Source organism: Rhinatrema bivittatum, chromosome 14, assembly GCF_901001135.1.
Source record: "Rhinatrema bivittatum chromosome 14, aRhiBiv1.1, whole genome shotgun sequence".
Lineage (NCBI taxonomy): Eukaryota > Metazoa > Chordata > Amphibia > Gymnophiona > Rhinatrematidae > Rhinatrema > Rhinatrema bivittatum.
In genome coordinates this window covers 54,687,213-54,708,711 of record NC_042628.1, presented here as the reverse complement: position 1 = coordinate 54,708,711, position 21,499 = coordinate 54,687,213, and the positions used below count along the sequence as shown (strand labels likewise).

The 21,499-nt window shown below is 45.5% G+C and overlaps 1 protein-coding gene across 1 annotated transcript; it reads left to right on the top strand.

Annotated features, from left to right (window-relative positions):
• Positions 1-621: 621 nt before the first annotated feature.
• LOC115075929 (fish-egg lectin-like) lies at positions 622-20,933 on the top strand. Its single transcript, XM_029576898.1, has 4 exons — positions 622-791; positions 5,174-5,401; positions 5,607-5,946; positions 20,121-20,933. Exons 1-4 carry the CDS (start codon positions 722-724, stop codon positions 20,266-20,268), a joined length of 786 nt encoding a protein of 261 aa, XP_029432758.1. The 5' UTR covers positions 622-721; the 3' UTR covers positions 20,269-20,933.
• Positions 20,934-21,499: the final 566 nt, after the last annotated feature.

Genomic DNA, 21,499 nt, shown 5'->3' with positions numbered 1-21,499 from the left:
AGAGAAAGTCACATGGCAGGGTGACGACACAGAGTAGGGCAGTTAGACATCCTTGCACTGGCACTGCCCCCTAGTTCTAATGTTTCCTTTCCATCAGAATAGGTTTGAAGTTTGTACATCATTAAAAGCTTTCAGTATCTGAAGGTCTGTATCATATCTTGTCTGCACCTCCTCTCTTCCAGGGTATACATATTCAGATCCTTCAGCCTCTCCTCATAAGTCTTCTAAGAGCTCTGGTGTGTAACTTTTCTGCTTGACCTCATCATGATGCAATGAGAGGGCAGTGGTTTACTCAAGAGAGGTTGGGAAAGTGGGGGTAACATGGAGGGGAAGGGATGTAATTTTGGCCTCTTTTGATAATTTGTTTCCCAGGTCAGAATTTCATATTTCAGATCTGGCAACACTGTTGTGCAAGAAGGTTACTGAGAGCATGTGCCTTCCTAGTGCAGAGCCTCTTGTCTTGGGTGTGTCACTTCTGAGTGGGCCCTACTGCCTAACAATGCTAACATTGTTACAGAGGTCAAAAGGCCATTAGCATTTCACAAATCCCTTGGGGAGGGGGAGGACAAAGACATTGGTTTTTTTTTTTAGAGGAAAATCCTTTCATTCTTTCAGTGTTTGCAGTCACGGTATCAGCCCTTCAGCCCTTCTTGGGCGGCACGCAGGTCCAGTGTGTGTATATAAAGCCCTGCCCCAACTTTTGAAGGCATGAGTTAGAGCGATGATGATGAAGATAAAGAGATTCCAGGTGTCCCTGCTGTTGCAGCTGCTTCTTACAGGACTGAGCTCAGGTAAGCAAAAGGGAAGAAGGGGGAAATCCTGTTACAGAGGAAAGGTGCCCTGACTAAGGAATATCTGAGAACTAATCAAGGTCCTGCTTTGTGTGGCCCCAGGAAAGTCACTTTACCTGCCTGAGCCTCAGTTCTAATCCCGGCTCTGTCACTGCCTCTGTGTGACCCCAGGTGAGTTCCTTTATCTCCTGGTACTTTAGTTTAATACTGTACCTCTCCCCCTTATTAATTAGGAATTAATTATAACTTTCTCCTTTTACCCCACCATCCCGTAGTTCATTCTGCAAATTAACGAGAGAGATTTAAAAAGCCACCCACACCAGAGGCAGCTTTCTGAAATGCAATTATTTATAATCTGTGATTGGGATAATTTGGGAATGAAATCTGAGCCAGCTGATGACCATCAGAAACTTTCATCTGTTATTTACATAATTGTTTCCACACATTCAAGTGACTTTTCAAGGGAGTTACACCTGTAAATGTGACATACTATTGTAGCAATTTTCAAAAGCCATTTAGCCGCATTAAGTGCATTTAATAATGGGTAAAACCTATGGCCAATTGAATGGCATAATTGTTGCAATTTTCAAACACCCGCTTATACACATAAAGGGCCAGATTTTAGTACCCACACCCGGGTGTAGATTTGTGCGCGCGTGGGTACTAAAATCCAGGGTCGGCACGTGCAAGGGGGTGCACACTTGTGCACCTTGAGCGCGCCGAGCCCTAGGGGAGCCCCGATAGCTTTCCCTGTTCCCTCCGAGGTCGCTCTGAAATCGGAGCGGCCTCGGAGGGAACTTCCCTTTCACCCCACCTTCCCCTCCCTTCCCCTACCTAACCTGCCACCCAGCCCTACCTAAACCCCCCTAACCTTTATTTTGGAAGTTGCGCCTGCCTCCGTGCAGGCGTAGGTTGCGGGCACTGGCCGAGTGCCGGCACGCAATCCCCCGGCACGGCCGCTGTGCCGGAGGCCTCGGTCCCGCCCCCACCCCACCCCTTTCACAAAGCCCCAGGGCATATGCACATCCCGGGGCTTGCGCGTGTCACCAGTGCTATGCAAAATAGGCTCGGCGCAGGTAACCCCCCTACGTGCGTAAATCCAGCTGGATTTACGCGCCTAGGGCTTTAAAAATCTGCCCCAAAGTGCATTTATGCATGTAAATCTGCCCCAAAGTGCATTTATGCATGTATGCTTAAAACTGGGTGGCAGTTTTAAGCGTACAAATGCTTTTGAAACTCAAGCCAATTGTGATTTATTTGGAGAGAGAAAACCCGATAAAACTGTGCCCTATTAATCCTTAGGAAGCACAGTTGGTAAAACCAAAGGAGCTGGTATGAGGGGGTAGAAAGCATCCCCTTTATTCTCAGAGAGCTAGAAAGAAAGGCTCAGCAAAACCAGGGCCGTTCCAGTATAAGGAGCCTTTTCTCCAATGCTAAAGCTGTTTTGTGAATTTTTTGAAAAATCAAAAAATCAATAGAAAATTAAAAAAAAAAAAAAAAAGCGGAGCGTTTATTGCCTAACACTTCATTGTCACAGATCCGCCCCCACCTGCTCCCACATTCTAGCCTTCAGTTCCTGATATAAAGATTAAGCCATTGTCAAAGCTTGCTACATTGGTTCCTTCTGTTAAACTTTGCTATGTTAAACTTTGTTATGTTAATCTTATTCTTTTTGCTCTCATCTCCCCCACTCTCAGGTCTATCCAGTACCGAGCGGTAGGAAGAGCTGCGTTAGTGCCTACGGCACCCGTGGTTGCCGCACGCACAGTGCAGCTCACCTACCGCTTGATCCTGAACACTAATTTTATTTAAATGTAAACCGCGTGTAAACCGCGTCCGTGAAGCCTTAGGCCCGCGCAACCCATTTTACTGGATAGAGCGCCTATACAGTATCCTGGGTGCGCGGGCCTAAGGCTTCACGCCACGCTGGTATCTGTCATTTCAAATGTCATTTGAAATGACAGATACCAGGGGAGAAGAGATGACAGCGGCGAAGCAAAAAAAAACCAAAACCAAAAGCTTTCCCCCAGCCCCCGCTCACCTGCCCCGGCCGCGATCATGGGTGCCAGTCTCCGTGGCAGCCCCAGTCCTCTCCCCTGCTCCCGAAGCCAAAAAAAAAAAAAGTTGCAGCCCCCCTCCGATGTCCGGACTGGGGCTGCCACGGAGACTACAACGGCGAAGCACAACGGAGAAGCAAAAAAAACCCAAAAGCAATTTTGGTTTTTTTTTCCAAAAGCGACAATTTTGTTTTTTTTTCCAAAAGCGACTTACTTTTGGGATCTGTCAAGATCCCAAAAGTAAGTCGCTTTTGGACGCCTGCATAACTTACTTTTCTGAAGCCATCAGCAGGAACACGATCTTAGCTCCTCTTAGCTCCTCAAGACGAAGATAGCCGCCTGCACCGGGGAAGCGTACAATTGGCCGCTCAAGACGTGGCGTCACATCCTTTGACGCCAAACGTCGTGACGTCACGTCTTCAGCGGCCAATTGTACGCTTCCCCCCGTGCAGGCGGCCATCTTTGTCTTCGTCGGGAGGAGCTAAGAGGAGCTAAGATCGTGTTCCTGCTGATGACTTCAGAAAAGTAAGTTGTGCAGGCGTCCAAAAGCGACTTACTTTTGGGATCTTGACAGATCCCAAAAGTAAGTCGCTTTTGGAAAAAAAACAAAATTGTCGCTTTTGGAAAAAAAACCCAAAATTGCTTTTGGTTTTTTTTTTGCTTCCCCGTTGTGCTTCGCCGTTGCAGTCTCCGTGGCAGCCCCGGTCCGGACATCGGAGGGGGGCTGCAACATTTTTTTTCGCTTTTTTCCGCTTTTTTTTTTTGCTTCAGGAGCAGGGGAGAGGACTGGGGCTGCCACGGAGACCGGCACCTATGATCGCGGCCGGGGCAGGTGAGCGGGGGCTGGGGGAAAGCTTGCCATCTACCCTTACCCCTGCCTCTACCACAGGGGTCAGGGTAGGCGGTAAGTTTGCAGGCTAAACGCGCGACAAAACGGCAGGGAAAGAGAGCGATAGTCAGGGCGCGGGTTACGGGATGCTAGGGAATAGCTAATTCGTTCGTTTGCATGCAATATGCATGCCGCGTGCGGAAGGGGTTGGCCGGGGATTTTAGGACGCGGTAGGAGTAGGTTAAAGGGGATTCGGGATCGCAGGAAGGGATAACGCGGCCGGAAAGTGAGTAAAACGCGGCTTAAGAGCAGGGTAAACGCGGCCGCACTTTACAGGATAGACCTGTCTGTAAATCCTGGTTCATTGTAACTTTATCTTTCTAGTTAATTGGTTACCCCTTGTTTCGCTGTAAACCGGTACGATAAGACTCTAGTCTTGAGTATCGGTATATCAAAAGAATTTAAATAAATAAATAAATAAACAAATAACAATGTAGAGCCTGATTTACAAAGTGCAGGGTTTTGTTTTTCGCACACAAGTGCTGCTTTCAAAATCAACCCAGGGCTTGTGTGTGTAAAGGTCTGGATAAAACCAGATTTTGTGAGTATTTTTACCTGCACTGCATGAAGGAGTTCTGGGGGCAGGGAGAGGAAGAATTGGGCTGGGGAAAGGATTTTATAAAGTAGGTGTGCATATCTACACCTCTCTGAGCAGCGTAAGTCCAAGTATGGACCACTGAACTCGTGAATATTCAAACCCCAGTTAGGGGACTGTAGGGCTAAAGTCTGCAGCGCTCTGGGAGGGAAAAACCTTCACAGAATTAAAACTTCTGTAGGCAAAGAAATGAGCAGGAAGCAGTGCAGGACTTAAATTTTACCCTTATGGACAAAAGTCTCCTGGCACTTTCTGCTCGTGCTTTTCACGTGCATAATTTGTTTTTATTCGGAGGAAGTCGCAGGAAATGGAACTCTCTCCCCTCTTTAACCCTACTTCCCCTGCACCGAGGGAGTACCTTTATTAATAAAGCTAACATACAGCATCCTCCATCCCCTTACTCCCTAGAAATCTCGTAGCCCCGTCTCCTAAGGGACACCTTGTTACTGCATTATTTCAGTCAATCCACGTCAATCTTCCTCCTCTCAGCGTATCCTCCTTGAATTTCCCCTTATACTTAGTATTTGCCAATGTTCAAGAATTTTATTCGAAATTGATTATAATCTGCCTTGAGACCTGCTTGGTTTATGCAGAATATCAAATGCTTGCAAATAAATAAATAAATAACTCTTGGGCAAATGTTAGGCTGTTTCATAATGGTTGCTGGCTTGCAGGCTTGGTACTCTTGTTTTTTTCTGTCTGACTTTTGAATTGGGCTCCTCATCTCACTGTGGAAGTGCCTGAATGATCGTGGCAGACATTCAGCTCACTTTCGATGGGGTGAGAGAGCCCATGAGCCAATGCCTGGCTAATCGTCTTTTCTCCTCTCTCCCTATTCCAGCTAATCTCTGTATTGAGATCCCTGGGCGTCTGAAGCAGATCGACGTTGGCAATGGGCAAGTTTTTGGTGTGAACGATGCTAACCAGATATTCACATGGTACGAGAACAGCTGGACACAGATTGATGGTGCTCTGAAGCATGTAACAGTGGGCCCTGCTGGCGTCTGGGGTGTGAACAGTGACAACAACATCTACCGACTGGTGGGAGGCAGCTGGGTCCAGATAACAGGTAAATCATCACCAGAGAAAGGTCTGAAGAAACACAGACCATGATGGCAGATTAGGACTGTAAAGCCCATCTAGTGTGCCTAGTTTGTTTCTCGTTGCAATACCGTATACCCCAGCTGGTCTCTGGCTTTCTCTTAACTGTCAGTGTTGCAAAGGAGCAAAATCTTTCTAACGGGATACTCTCATCTTCCCTTTCCTTTCCCCAGGGTCTCTTAAGCAAATAGATGCAGGTGGGGATCAGTTCATGTCTGGTGTGAACACAAACGATGATATTTTCTGCCTCGGCAAATCTTCGACCATTCCTGCAAAATACCAGACGTCACCACCCTGGGTGAACATCGAAGGGAAGCTGAAGTACTACATCTGTGGCTTGCTGGGCTGCTGGGGCGTCAACTCTGTTGACAATATCTTTTTCCGCTGGGACTCCACACCGGACTCTTGCAAGGGCTCCCGCTGGCAGCAGGTGGATGGAAAGCTGTCAATGATTGAGGTTGGGACAGAGGGCACAGTCTACGGGGTGAACTCCCAGGGCAATGTTTATCGCAGGTAAGAAGGAAAGCTGCCCTTTCAGGGAGCTACTTGAGGTTGGGAAAGTCCCACACACATCCTGGGCTGCTGTACAAAAGGAGCAGAGGTGTAGCCTGAACGCTGTTCACTAAGAACAGCACCGTGCATGCTCCACTGATGGGCAAGTGCATGCAGGAAGGGCAGGTCTCCTTTGCTCTTACTGCCTCTCACTAATCATGAGTGATATCAGGGCCTTGGTGATATCTCAGGAGTGTCTTCTTTTCTGCCAGATACAATACAGCAACTGCAAAGCAGCTAAAGCCTGCAGATGGTATTCAGGCAACCCAAGTATGGATTGTGGAGTTCAAGGAGATGGGCAGGGCAGGGCGGAGATGGGTGCAGAAGTGCAGGACTGGGAGAGAAGCAAAAGTTACAATGTAGATGATTCCTCATCATACCCCAAAATTGGCAAAAATCATAAAACAGCATTTGCTAAATTCTGCAGCTTACAGAGAGATCCATGGTCAAAAGCTTTGTCTGGTTAACTTTTGTTGGCGTTAACCAGACAAACCCCAATGGTTTAAATTCCCATTCTCTTCCCTGTCCCCTGCTCTCTGGCTAAATCTTGTCAAGGCAAGTCATTGCTTGGGTTAAATTTATTTGCACAAAAAGAGGTGTGCTAGAGTAATACCCAGGATTACGTTTTTACTTTGTCTGGCTAGAGAAATTGCTTTCTCCAGGAAAGTTTAGACTAGCTATTTAGCCAACGCAGATTCAGACTGAATATCCTGATAAATTTGACTCAACAAAGTTGCCTGGTTAACTTTATCCGGACACAGTCAGCTGAATATTGGCTTCCGTGTAAGCATAAGTACATACTGTTACACATCAAATGTTATTACACCTGTGCCCTCCCCTTGGTCTGGCCTATGAATTACCCCTTCGCTTGGGGTGGGGAATACCACATGAGAAATTATATGTATTTATATGATTTATCTTTGGGTTCATAGACTGAGTGGAGAATGAGACAGGGTCCCAGTCACCCCAATAGCACAGTTCTGTGCCCTTCCCAAACAACCTCTCACTTGTGGCACCACAGACCAGATAAAATCATCACACCAGAATAAACAGTAATTAACCCTTTTACTAGTAATGTGTAAGTAGACAGTAAATCCAACCAGAACATTAAATGGGAAAAGTACAGTAGTGAAGTACAATAAAAACTTGCAGTTTTCTTATTTTAAATCAAACAATGCAAACATAACACTGGATATGGCCTGTTAGCCAGGGCAACCAACATACTCATATGAATAGTAAAAAAAAAAAAAAAAAGGAACTCTAATAGAGAAAGGTTAGGGGGAAAAGCAACGAAATGCATAACTTTCAGAAATTCTTTATCCCCTGAGTACTCAAAAAAAGGGGAGGGGGACAGATTCACCCCAATGACATCAGTTTGTAAAAGGTGCACCCTGTCCACAACACAAAACTGTGGGGGGGGGAAAAATCAAGTAAATAAGTCCCCCTGGATGGTGGAGCAGGCTAAATGACAAACCAAATAGATGAGCACTGCAGTGTGTGAAAGGTCTCTCTCTCCTGGGGAGCTTCCCCAAATGGTTTACTTGGTACTAAACAGAAAACAGGTCTGGTTTCAGGCTCTTACAGAAAGACCACGGTCAATCTGCTTCTCTTCCCTGCCCTATCTCGTATCACTGAAGCAAGGGCTTGTGACTTCAGCTGGAAGGCTGAAGCAGTTAAGATGAGATACTGAATTTGTGACAAAAGACAAAGAAATAAACTTCTCCCTCCTCTGTTAAGATACTCTGTGCAAAGTTTAGTTACATAACTCAGTCTCTTAGGATGATGATCCAGCCATGTGCTCCTGGACCTGGATATCTCTGGAAAGGAAGTATCTCATCTCCTGGCTCCGCTATCCCTTATTGGGATTTTACATCTAGCCAGGCTATGAATCAAGTACAGCCGTCTGCCTCTCTGTTTCCTCAGAGCGCAGATTTTGTCTCTCCCTCTGGATAATTAGCTCTTAAGGAGAAAAACTGATTGCAGGGCTGCCATATGCACTCCTCTCTTCCTGGCTTCTGGCTCCAGCTCTTGGCCATCCCGACCCCTCATACACAGAACAAGCCAAATTGCGCTTTTTCTTCCTTAAATGGTTTCCCAGCATTCCTTTGGCTTCCTCCTCTGCTGGCTATGTAGTGCTGTTCTCTGAGTAGGTTAAACAATACAGCCATTTTCCCAGCTTGTTAACACTGTGAGTGCTGGATGCTGATTCTTGCTGAAAATTTGTCATTCACAGAAGAGCACACAGGGGTTGTGATGTATTTTTATATTCCTTCACTTTGACTATGGGGGCTTGCAGTCTCTACAGGGTTGGAAAAACTCTTTTTAGCTGATCCAAAACATATCACTCAGATCCAGATGCAGCTCGGTCCATTTTTAAGACTCTAACACATGATAAGCTCGTCGGGACAGGAGCCTGGTTTATAGTAGCTTGTTACACACCTATTAAAAAATACATATAAAATGACCCAAAAGTGTCCAAAATCATATAATCACTGTAACTGTTTCTTTTTCCCTTTATCTCTTTATCTTATCGTTGGCTTTCATGTAGCTCTCTCTTCCTCTCCCAGCTGTCCGATTGAGGTTCAGAAACATTATTGGCAATGATAGTTTGCACATGTGTTGCCAAAGTTATACACTGGGAGAGCAATTCATGATCTCTCTGCACAGCTGCAAGTGGATTTAAAAAAAGCAATTATTAATTTATGAGATTTCAAGAATTATAAAGTTCAAGAATTATATTTGAGATACAAAAGCCATAATATTGAAATTTCCAATTTAATAAAAAAAAATGTAATTAAAAGAAAAATCAGCTGCAAGAGGATTTTATAAAGGAAAGTCCCTGCAGGTTTTCCCTTTAAAAATTCACCCAGCAGCCGGTGCCACAAGGAAGCTTCCCCCACCCCATACTTTGCAGGTGGGAAAGACAATGTGTGTGTAGCAGGCAGGGAGAGGTGCAAACGAAATCCCTAGCTCAGTGCCTCCCCTCTACCCTGTGCAGTCAACAGCAAGCAAATGTTACCCTGCAGAGAGCTGAGGGCAATTTTTATTTTCAATTTTTACCTGCAGGTTTTACACCAAATTTCAAAAGGAAAATACACAACTTTCCCTTTGAAAATGATCCCAGCAGAACTTACTCCCGCACGCAATTTCAGTCACTAATGTGTGCGCAGAGCTTTTTGAGGGAAAAATTCCATGCATGGTTTTGAAAATGCCAAAGTTATGTGTGGACATGCACATCCCCTCCCCCACTGCCGGGGACGACTCCACTCACCGTGGGTGAACGCATGCCCGTACAGGCCCTACGCATGTCAGCTGGGTAATTTTGTAATGGCAGGAAAAGCTCCGATTTACCCACCAAATTACTCTGAAGGTTCCCTCTGTTAGCTATTACACAGCAATGCCAAAAATTGCCATGTGGCCAAGGCACCCATTTTAACACTGCAAATTTAACGCCTGCCTGGGAGCCTGCTTTCTGTGATTCATCTTATTAATATTGTCGTGATACTAACTAGAAGGAACCACAGAGAGCAGAATCATGCCACGCTCAAGGGCTCAACAAAAATAAAATCCTGCTTTCTGTGGTTTCCTCATAGAGGGAACCACAGAAAGCAGCACCCCCAAGGTCTGGCCTGATTGGCCAAGTGGTCCGTGTTGAACCCGGTTGTCCTGTACCTAAAATGGGTAAAACAGCCTTTGCCAGACTCCAAATCCCCCCCCCCCCACAGGCCAGGAACCCCTGCGAGCAGTAAGTGAAGGAATGAATAAATGAATATTAAGTGCCCGACACTTAATATTAATTTATTCACTCTTTCACTTGCTGCTTGGTCCATTCACTGTCTCATGTCAGGGAAAGGATCAATCCTCTTTTAGAAGGCTGTCCTGAAAGGGGATTTGTCTTTTCACTGACAAGTGCCAGTGAAAAGGACCAGTCGGGAACAGCCCTGCCAGGCGTGGGGAGGGAGCTCTGGCCAGGCTATTGTGGGTGCACAGTCACATCTCCTGTACGCCCGATGCAGAGCACTAGGGATGCACAAATTATCCATTGAGTGGCCCTTTTTGTGCTGCAGCTCATTTGCCTATTGCATCGAGTGCCCAGGAGAGGTGGATGTGCGTGCATTCAAAAAATGTGTGCCCAGTGTGGATGTACTTTTTTTACGCAATGATAATTGCATCGGCCTGTATGATGGGAAGTCCATGATTTTCTCTGCCAGCTTTGAGAAATGTGAATCTCTTCTCTCTTTGTATTTTGCACAGAACAGAAGAAAATGCATTTAAAAGTCTGTTTCTCCAGTGCTGCACTGCAGGCAGTGTTTGGCTGCTTGGAGTTTCCAGTTCATTTTTTGTCTGTGCGTTTCTATTTCTAACTGGGACCAGGTCTGGGGCAAATGGTGCCCCAGGTGAAATTGTTGATGGCACCCCTCCCGACATTCTCTCCTCCTTCTGCCCTGCCCAATATTATCCCCCATCTCCCTCCATCCATATTCCCACCTCTATATCCACTCCTCCCTCCAGTAATTCTCTCTCCCCTTCCTACCAGCATTCTCCCTCCCATCCATTCTCTTACTCTTTTCCACCTCCCTCTCGGCATTCTCTCACCCTCCAGGCATTCTTTCCCCTTCCATCCTGCTTGGGCCTGACTTCCCCCTATCTCCTCACTCGCAGCCAGTGCTCCTCCTGTACTGGACCCAAGATTGCTTTAAGCACTGGGGAGCTCCTCTTGTCCACTATGAGGCTCTGAGTCAACTTTTGTGGATGGTCCCTTTTTATTTTTCACAGAATTATGCCCCCCTCTACTCACCCATAGCCCCATCTCTCACCACCCGCTCATACTCCCAGCCAATATATTACCCCCACCCCAATCACTAAGTCCACCCTTTCCCACCTTAGTCTTTGCTCTCTCCACCCCTCCCCCAAGTCCCAGCTCTTCTCCTTTCCAATCTCTGAATACTCGCACTCCCCCTTCCCCCACAATCCAAGTAATCAGGGCCGGTGCAACCCACTGTACAAAGCGTGCATTTGCACAGGGCGGAGGCTACGAGGGGGTGGTGGAGTGGGCCACTTGCAGTCAAAATGGAATGGAGGCTGCAGGGCCATCCAGTGCACTCCACTCCGCCGGCAGCAGGAATAAAGAAAAGGCCGGCAAACCGCCTGCAGCATAGGAGCTGCTAAAGGAGGCTTACCAGCTCAGATTTAGTTATCGGATTGGACAGAGGTAACCGAACCTCATGCCCGATCCTATGCATAAACAGGTAGAGCTCCCGCATCAGCCGGCAGCAGCAGCATTTGATTGATGTCATCTCCTGCTGCCGCAAGGTCAGTCTCCATGCTGCTGCTACCGCCGGGTATTTTTGCAGGGCTTTCTGGTTGGTACCACAGCAGTGCGAGTAAATATAATATACAAGTTGTTGTAAGTAATATTTTTACCTCAGAAGACTGTACTCAGAGGGGTAGATTTTCAAACCGCGCGATTTGGCGTACTTTTGCTGGCGCATCAGGCGCCAGCAAAAGTACGCTGGATTTTAGTAGATACGCGATCCGGGATTGGCGCGCGCAAGGCTATGGATTCTGTATAGCCGGCGCGCGCCGAGCCGCGCAGCCTACCTCCGTTCCCTCCGAGGCCGCTCCGAAATCGGAGCAGCCTCGGAGGGAACTTTCTTTTGCCCTCCCCTCACCTTCCCCTCCCTTCTCCTACCTAACCCACCCGCCCGGCCCTGTCTAAACCCCATCCTTACCTTTGTCGGGGGATTTACGCCTCCCAGAGGGAGGCGTAAATCCCCGCGCGCCAGCGGGCCGCTAGCGCACCGGGATGCGACCTGGAGGCGGGTCCGGAGGGCGCGGCCACGCCCACGGACCGCCCCGGGCCGTAACCACGCCCCCGGGCCCGCCCCCAAAATGCTCCCGACATGCCCCCGAAACGCCGCGCCGACCGGGCCCGCCCCCGACACGCCCCCCTCAGAAAACCCCGGGACTTACGCGAGTCCCGGGGCTCTGCGCGCGCCGGTAGGCCTATGTAAAATAGGCTCACCGGCGCGCAGGGCCCTGCTCGCCTAAATCCGCCCGGATTTGGGCGGATTTAGGCAAGCAGGGCTCTTAAAATCTGCCCCACAATGTTCTTTTTAATGAAAAATCTGTTATTATAAATGCTTAATTTTTAATTGTTGGTGCGTGCATGTGTGGGTAGGTTTTTAAAGTTTGCCTATGACATCTGATATCCTAGCAGTGGCCATGGGTTCCAGAGGAGAGAGGGGTGGACCTGGGAAGGGAGGAATGTTAGATTTTAAAGTTTAGATTACTGGAGGGAAATGATTGAACTGGGGACTGGGGCAGCACAGTAATTGTTCACACAGGGCTGTAAAAAATCTAGCAGCGGCCCTGCAAGTAATAAAGACTTTCCCCTCCTATATGATATCTAATACCCTTGCACTGGCCCTGTTCTTTCCAGCTCAAGGTTGCCTTGTAATTCCTCAGATTATGAAGGGATATAACTGCATACATTTTTCCTGAGTGGCTCTGGGTCTCTCTCCTGGTTGCCTGGCTCTCTGCCTCTCCAAGCTGTCTTCTTGCTGCCCTGCTGCAGAGAAAAACTGAGCCTTGCCCATTCCTGCAGCACTTTCTTCTAAGGGCCACTCTACCAGAGCAGCAGCTTCCCTCGGAGCTGTCCCCTTAAAGGTGCAGGAGTGGGCTGGTGGCATTTAGAGCACTGGAGAATCACTGCTGGCCCACCCTTGCACCTTTAAGGGGGAAATCTGATAGGACACTGCTACTCAGGCTGAGTAGTGCTTGAGAGAGAGGAGGTGCCCCTTTTGTAGCCAGCTTACTGCTGCCACCTGCCAACCCACGGCAACTTATGCCCAAAGAAAAACAGAAGGCACAGGTTGAGTTCCAGAACCATTTTGTTGTGAGACCACACAGAATAGTAGACAATGGCCAGTGGGAAACCAAACCCTGCTCTTGCAGCTCAGAAGGCTGAAATAGAACAAAGCAATGATTATTCCCTTGCTTTATATGTTATGTTACAGCCAGGTCCGGTGCGTCCCAATAGACAAACTAAGTGGTTGCCTAGGGCGCCAGCCGTTAGGGGATGGCAAAGAGCAGCCATATGGGGCTGTGAGCAGAGCCCATCCCTCTCATGGCTGAGAGAAGCAGATACTCAGCGGTCCATGAGCAGTGCCCATCCTGCTCGCAGCTGAGAAAAGCAGACACTCGGTGAGCCACAAGCAGCGCCTCTGTTTTTGTGTGTGTGTGTGAGTGAGAGGGATTGTGTGTGTACGCAATGATGTTAGTGAAAGAGAGGGAGGGAGCCTGTGTAAGGGTACGTGAAAGAATGTGACAAGGAACCTAAGTGTGTGTAAGAGAGGGGGCCTGTCTGAGTGAAATGAGGTCAGGGCCAGAGCCGGGCCTGGACCAGGGGTGGGGGTAGGCACAAGGCAGAAGGTTCACCTAGGGCACCTAATACCCTTGCACTGACCCTGGTTATAGCTTTCTTTAGTTTTCAAAGTTCCACATGAACACATTTTCCGATTGAAACAAACTCCCAAACCAGGCTAACCACACAAAATTAGTGAATTAAATTAGAGCTTACATAACATTTAAAAGTAAAGAATAACTACCCAGAGATTTAGAGAGAGTGCAGCCCTGCTTACCTCTCTACTCTCTTCTGGAGTCTCCTCGTGCAGGAACCTTGCACATTAAGTGGCAGAAAGGGAGGACAACATTGAAACTGACGCTGTTTCCTTGCACACTTTGATAGATGCCCCTCATCATCTGCTTGCAGTGGAAGCTTCCTCTCTCCACTCTCTGCAACACTGAAGCCAGGACCCAACTCCCACTGTCCTGCACCAAACACAAGCTCTTAATGACCCAGTGCAATTAGTAGAATGTGGTAGAATTTTATTGTGCTTTTCAAGCTTTGTTATTCTTTCACTGGCCACTGTGATATTTCCTTTTGGGGGGGAAGGGGTGATAAGAGGAGGACCTCTATGCTGAAGAAGTCAGCAGTGGGGTCCAGCTTCCTCTCCTACAAAAAGAGGAAAACTGGGGGGGAAGCGACGTAATCCAGCAAGATGGCCGCATAAGTGCGAGCTCCTCACCACTCCCAACTTAAAAGCTAATTTGAGGCAAGCAGCGACCCTCAGTTTTGAAATTTTCAGTGCCTTTTGTGACCAGGCTGCAGTTAAAATGACGACGCGCAGAAAAATCTGTGGACTTATATCAATTCTCTTATGATAATAATGGGTCCCGATTTGAGGCCCTCTCTTCAGGGGCGGATTTGCCTGAAGAAAGTAATCGATGTTCTACTGATGCAGTGGCAGCAGAGATACCCGATACCGGCACACGAGAGGCATTTACGAAAGCTGATTTTTCCAAATGATTTTGAGATATTCAGATAGATATTAAATCTATTAAAGGTGAACTGCGAGAGACCGTAAGTGAATTGAGGTCCGAAGTCCTAGATTTCACTAGGTAAGTGGAGGATGTGGAGTCTGGTATAGAGGAGCAGGCCTCTCAAGTGACGCAGCTGAAAAGATCTGTTTCGGAATTACAACTTAATGAGGAAACTGCTAACAAACTAGAGGATCTTGAAAATAGATCACGGCGTTCCAATTTGAGAATTAGAGGCATCCCTGAAATGGAAGAATATATAAATGCCGAGGTAGTACAGAAAATATGCTTGGCGATACTGAAAGTGAACAATGATTTCAGGGACGAAGATGAGCTGCCTAAAATAACCTTGAGCAGAGCACATAGGGCAATAGGTGAAGCCCCCCACAATTCTCCAAAAGGCATCATTGTATGTTTTATCTCCTCTAAGGAGAACATTTTTCATTTGGCAAGAAAGATGAGTTCTCTAAACTGGGATGGAGATTCCATTCTGATTTATAATGATCTATCGCCCACGACCTTGAAAAAACGGAGGGAGTTGTAGTCTGTGACAACTCTGCTATGCAGTGAAAATATTTGATACAGGTGGCTTTTCCCGTGTGAATTAGCGTTTACAATTTGTGATGTCACATCCAAGATCAGAACCTGAGTCTGAATAAAGAGTTATACTGCATGCAGCTGGCATAGTTTCCTCCTTGACACAGCAAAAACGCATACCAGGAGGTGTGGAATGGCCTAAGTGGCAAAGAGCTGGGAAAGGTGGCCATAGATTGTGGCATAAATTTGAAGATGATCATTCTCCACAATCTGCACCAACTTGAAAGTGTGATTTTCTTTTTTCTTGCATTTTTGTCTGTCTTAAGTTGGACTTTGACGCCTTCTACAAGTGGACTTATTTGGATGCTGGAATGTAGTTTTATGATGCTCTTTTTGGTGCTCACTGCCTATAATAGTTGTCAACTTTAACTATTTTTGTTATAGGAAAGTGAGCTTTTCTTTATCTCTATATTTCGCATTGCTGCATTTATTTTTGCTTGACTGCTTTCTCACTAAGGGCCAGATTCATTAAGGCTTTTCTCCCATTTTGAGTCTATGGGAAAAACCCTTAGTGAATCAGGTCTTAAATCTGGATTTGGTGGTGGTGGTAGTGGGGATTGCCGGATTGCTCATTTCCTTGTTAGGGAGGTCTGCCAGGTACTGGGCAGGCAGGAAACTGTGGGAAAGGGGGAGGGGAGGGATAGGGATGGGAAGATCCAGGAGAGTTTTTTTGGGTTGCTAAGAGAAAGCATCTTTGGGGGAACTGGAGTTATCTTCAACATGGGTAGTATGGCAGATGATGTATTAATGTGGTTTGCAGGCTTGGATCTTTTCATTCTATTAAGAGTAAGCAATGGAGAAGTTTAAGTTACTCTCCATTTTAGAGAACAACAGTTTTTTAAGGAAATGATTTCCTTAAAAGCCTCAGTGGTATTTTTTTTCAGGAATCTCACCTACATAAAGAGATAAAATATTATTAGTTTCTCAAGGTTTTCCCTATCAATTTTTGGCTTCTAGCACATCACAGAATAAATATGGGGGAGTGGGTATACTCATTTCAAAAGACTTCATGGTTCAGGTGGGCAATGGGCTGAGGGTTATAGATGGTAGATTCATTCTTGTGCAAGTTTCTTTAAATCACGAGTTATACTTTATTGAATATCTATGCCCCCAGTACCAAGCAGGGTGACTTTTTCGACCAGGTGGATCACCAGCTTTTGATGCATGTGGAAGGGAGCCTGATAATAGGTGGGGATTTTAATATGATCCATTTCCCACCTCTTGATAGTTCTTCTGGGAGGAGTGGGACTTCCAGCTGTCACTGAGAGCATCTGCATCAATTAATTGAGACATAGCACCTTGTAGATATCTGATGAGCCCTATATCCATTTACCCAGAATTACACTTTTTACTCTAAACCCAATGACTTGTATACCTGGATTGATTATTTTCTAATTGATAAAGCTCTAGTTCCCGTCACAGTTGCGGTGGAGATTGGCTCAATTACGTGGTCCGACCATGGTCCTATCTGTTGGGAGGTCCAGGCCCAAGCTAGTGATAAAGGATGCCTTTTTTGGAAATTTGATGATAGTTTAATACAGGATAAAGACTCCCACCAGGAGATTCAAGATGCTATATCGGATTACCTTACAACTAATCAAGCAGGGGATGTGACCCCTTCTGTATTCTAGGATTGTCTTAGAGCAGTTATAAAATGGAAGGTCATAGCTATTGCCTCACACAAGAAAAAAGAAAAGGTAAGGAGAATTCAAGAGCTGAAGCTTGGTATTGTTAGGTTAGAGCATTTGTACAAACAATGCTTGGGTAAGCACACTCTGCGTGAAGTAGAAGCCTGTCAACATGAGCTAACTTTGTTGGAAATAGGGAATATTAATATCATTTGGATACAGTTAAGCAATTGCATTACAAATATGGGAACAAAGCTAGCAAAATACTAGCTCAAAAATTGAAGGCTAAATATACCCAAGCTCAAATTTTGAAGATTAAAGATAGAGAAGGGAATTTTGTAACGGGGTGGGCAGATATACAGCAGCGATTTACTCAGTTTTATGCTGAGTTGTATGCAGGGTCCACTGATATCTCTGAAGCAAGTGTAGACACCTATTTTAAGGATCTTGCGTTGCCTCAGTTGAGTGATGCTTGTAAAAATGCACAGGCTGACCCAATATCAGATTCAGAGGTGTTGTGGGCTATCCGAGATCTAAAAATGTGTAAGGCTCCTGGGATAGACTGGTATGCCTGAAGCTTTATAAAATATTTCAGCTCAGTTGGTCACTCCATTGATGGATATATTTAAATACCTTAGAACAGGGGGGTACTGTATTATGAGATGCTAATGTTGCAGGGATCACTGTGCTGCCAAAGGGAGAAAAAGATCATACTTTATGCAGCTTTTACTGGCCCATTTCCCTTATAAATGTAGACTTGAAACTTTTGGCTAAGATACTTGCGCAGAGGTTGCTTTTGGTAATTCTTTCTTTCATTCATAGTGACCAGGCAGGCTTTATGCCTGGGTGTATGACTGGTGACAATGTGTGAAAGATTTTGAATTTGGTCTCATATGCTAAAACTCGTCAAATTTCTTCGCTCCTTTTCACAGTCGATGTGTGTGCACGGTCCTTTTTTGTTTTCAGCAATGGAGTACCTGGGGATTGGCCCATATTTTATTGGTTGGGTAAAAGAATGATTTAGACATGAAGCAATGATAAAAGTGAACAGGGGCTATTCCAACAATTTTCCCATGGGGAGGGGCACATGGCAAGGTTGCCCGTTATCCTTGTTATTATTTGCCTTGAGTGTCAAACCCTTTGCCATACGAGTCTATCAGCACATGGGAATGCAGGGAACTGAAGTGGGAAATGGCAACTACAAAATCTCTTTCTTTGCTGACGATATTATATTGACGCTCACTAATCCGGAGATATCTTTACCGGCTGTGGTTGCAGAAATGACAGAATTTGGGAAGGTCTCTGGTTTTAAAATAAACATGGATAAATCAGAGATAATGGGAGTTTATTTGACAGAACAGGATAAATCTAGGCTCAAGGGGATGTTTTCCTATAGTGGGCAAAAAGTCATATTCGCTATCTAGGGGTGAATTTAGGTCCGAATCAGAGAGATCTTTTTCATCTCATTTATGGACCCCTTCTTCACAATATTATACAAGATTTAGAATTCTGTGATAGAAACTCGTTATCATGGTTGGGGAGGATTGCAGCCATAAAGATGAATACATTATCAAATTTTGTTACTTATTTCAAACCTCTTCTCTGTTTTATCTCTGAGGCTGTGATTAAAGGTTGGCAGAGGAGATATTTTGCCCTCATTTGGAGAAAGAGGCCTCCAAGGGTGGCTAAATCAGTGTTGTAGCGATCAAAAGCTGAAGGGGTTTGGGGAGTACCAAATCTTTTAAAATATTATGTTGCTTTGCAATTGAAAGCTGTTATTGATTATCAAGTGATGGAACACAGGAAACAGTTGGTGGATATTGAACAGTATTTGTTGGGGGGTACTCTGATCCATTTGTTTTTCTGGTTGGTGTCCCGGGGAAGATATGTTAGGAATCAGATGTCCCCATTTCTGGAATGTATGTTGTTAATTTGGAAAAATGAAAACGGTCATTAATGGGGGTTAGAGATTTTCATTTTAGTACCCCTGTTAGGTATAATCCTGATTTTCTTATGGGAATGAGAATCAGGCATTTCAAAGATGGGAATGTCTGGGCTTGACACAGCTGGGTCAGTTTTGGAAAGGTCATAGGGTCATGGCTATCTGTGAGGTACAAAGGGTATTTGGTGCCCCTGCATATGATTTACTTATTGTTATGCCTATCAGTATTATCTATAGTTCCTGTTACGGGTAAATGCATATGATACCCTTTATTTTAGTCCCCTTTCTTAATCATTTCTAATTGTTATCACACCTTTCCCATTTATTCTTCACTTGTTACTTGTATTCGATTGTTACTTGTAAGGGCCCTGCCCAAAAGTTATTTGTTTTATGTAAACCGATATGATGTGCGAACGGCTATCGGTATAGAAGAGACTTTAAATAAATAAATAAAATAAATATTATCAGTTATCTCATTTTATGGGATCTAAGCGGGTCAAACCTGTCCTGCTAATGGGGAAATCTATGCTAGAAGTTTATTGTGAAAATGTCCCTCGTATTAAGGAAATCATCTCTAAAATATATGTATTATTGAATTCTTCCACATTGTGTAAGTTTACACATACGAGAGCCTGGGAACATGATTTGGGAGGATCATGGGAAAAGGGAGATTAGATCTTTGTTTTCTTTCTGTACAACGGAGCTCTAGATCAGCTTCTTTACTTGAGAACAGTATAAAATGTTGTACAGGTGGTACTTGACTCCTGAAAGACTAAAGAAAATGTATTCCTCTTTGGATGGTTTTTTTTTTTTTTTGTGAAATGTGGAGAAGGGGGTTCATTTTGGCATATTTGGTGGTCTTGCCCTTTGGTTATACAATTTTGGGAAGGGATTTTTCATATATCTAAAATTATATTACAATGCGATGTTCCTGTGGATCCTAAGTTTTGGTTGTTGAATATACTCTCCGGTAATCTATCATCTCCACAAAATAGACTTTTGCATCACATAACTTTAGTGGCAAGATGTATGTTGGCAGTAAAATGGAAAGCTGCAACCCTACCGACTAGATTAGATATGCGACAGAAACTGAAGATGATTCATTACTTGGAAAAATTGACTGCCGTACGACGTGACACCATACATAAATTCTCCCTCATATAGTCTCCTTTTGAATGTTGGATGGAATCGGTTGCGGATGGAAGAACTGCAACTTAAGGGGACTATGAGATGTATTTTGAGATGATTCTTGGTGTGGTACGGATCTTTATTTGCTTTCAGCGGACTTCAATGTTCAAGTTCTCCCTTATTTTCTCTTATTGTTTTCTTGCTTTCTTCTTTTTTGCAAAGCAGGGATGGGGTGGGCTAGGGGGGAAGGGAGGGAGGTCCAGGAGATTATGTAAAAGTTGTGGGTTTCAAATGATGTACCAGATTCTTGGTTTTGTTTATTGTTCTTTGACATATATTGTTGCATGTGAAACCTACTAATAAAGAAAATATATTTTTAAAAAAGGAGGAAAACTAGGGTGAGTGAAAATGACAGCTCTCCATCCTCAGCTAACATTGATCCTGTACTCTTCTCCTAGGGAAGGCATCACTGCCAGCAACCCTATTGGAACCTCCTGGAGCCAGGTGGATTCCTGTGGCTACAACTTCAAACATGTGTCTTATGACCTGGGATTCCTATGGATGTTGACCACTGACGGCAAGATCCTGAAGTGCACTGCCTGCTGAGAGCTATCTCTTCCAAACCTGTAACTCATGCCCCTCTTCCTCCCCTGCAGAGCAAGACCTCTCCTGAACCTATGACCTTTGCCCCTCTTACCTCTCTTGAACCTATGACCCCTGCCCCCCCCCCACCCAGCTGAGAGTGACCTCTTCTGCACTTGCAACCTCATTCTCTCTCTTTCCCTGTTCCCAAAGAAGTAACAACCTTCAGTAGCATCCTCTGCCTGTACTTCCCCACGCCTAAGAGAAAAAAGCTCCCTCCATGGAATCACACCCAGCTGCATTTTTACAGTAACGTGCCCTTTTTATTACCATGGTATTGTCACACCTCTCCTTGGTTTTAACAAGCACATCTGTATGGAGATGCAGCTATGTGGGCTGCTGTGGACAGGCCTCATGCCTGTGAGGTTGATGCATCAACCTCACAGGCATCGTGGCCCTGTCTTCCGCAGCAGCGCTGTCCCATGGGACTAAGATTAAAATTGTTAATTGGAGATACCTCAATATTTGCACAAAAGGGGATTTCATTTGTAATTCTTCCTGTGACAGAGTGTGTAAGAATTGAATTCTGAGCAAAGAAATCTTGCTTTCTCTGCAGTTCTAGAAGGTGCCAGTGGAGGGCAGTGTCTTCCTATCTTCTTTCTCTTCCTTGATTGTTAATTTGAATAAAAGTTTCTTCATCTCCTGGTGCCTTTTTTGTCTTATTGCTATTGAGTAGAGCGCGATAATTCCCTCCCTCTTTCCGGCCGTTCTTCAAACAACAACAAAAAAATAGTCTCTCCTCCCTCATGGCTCCTCATGTGTTGCCCTGGCAACAGATGAATCTCAATCCTGGTTAGCCATGGCACATGAGGACCTCATTTTGAATTTGGCTCCTCTCCCCATCATTTCCAGACTTTCCCTGCATTCTCTTACCAGCTGGTTGATCTTCTTTGACCACATCCCCCATGTGTTTTTTATTAATGCCAAAAGATCGTGTTGTGCGGCCTACCACAGGGGCTGCTATAGCCCCAGGAGCAGTGAAGGAGCAGCATCCTGGATATGTAGTGGAGATGGAGTTGGTTGGGGCTGGCCCGAGGGTGGAGATATGACAGTGCAGGATGCAGGGTTGAGGGCAACATCTGCAGGCCCTTCCCTTGCAGAAAGAAGATTGCAGAGTAGTGAGATGGGAACTGCAGGGAGAGAAAGGGAGATGTAGCCTCTGGCGGGGGAGCAGTGATTGGTTCCTTTGAAGGCC

What these genes read in the sequence shown, in the direction of transcription:
- LOC115075929 (XM_029576898.1), top strand. Translation starts at nt 722, where the DNA reads ATGATGATGAAGATAAAGAGATTCCAGGTGTCCCTGCTGTTGCAGCTG. An exon ending in TCTTACAGGACTGAGCTCAG is followed by an intron (nt 792 to 5,173) that starts GTAAGCAAAAGG and finishes TCCCTATTCCAG; the next exon opens with CTAATCTCTGTATTGAGATC. An exon ending in CAGGGCAATGTTTATCGCAG is followed by an intron (nt 5,947 to 20,120) that starts GTAAGAAGGAAA and finishes CTCTTCTCCTAG; the next exon opens with GGAAGGCATCACTGCCAGCA.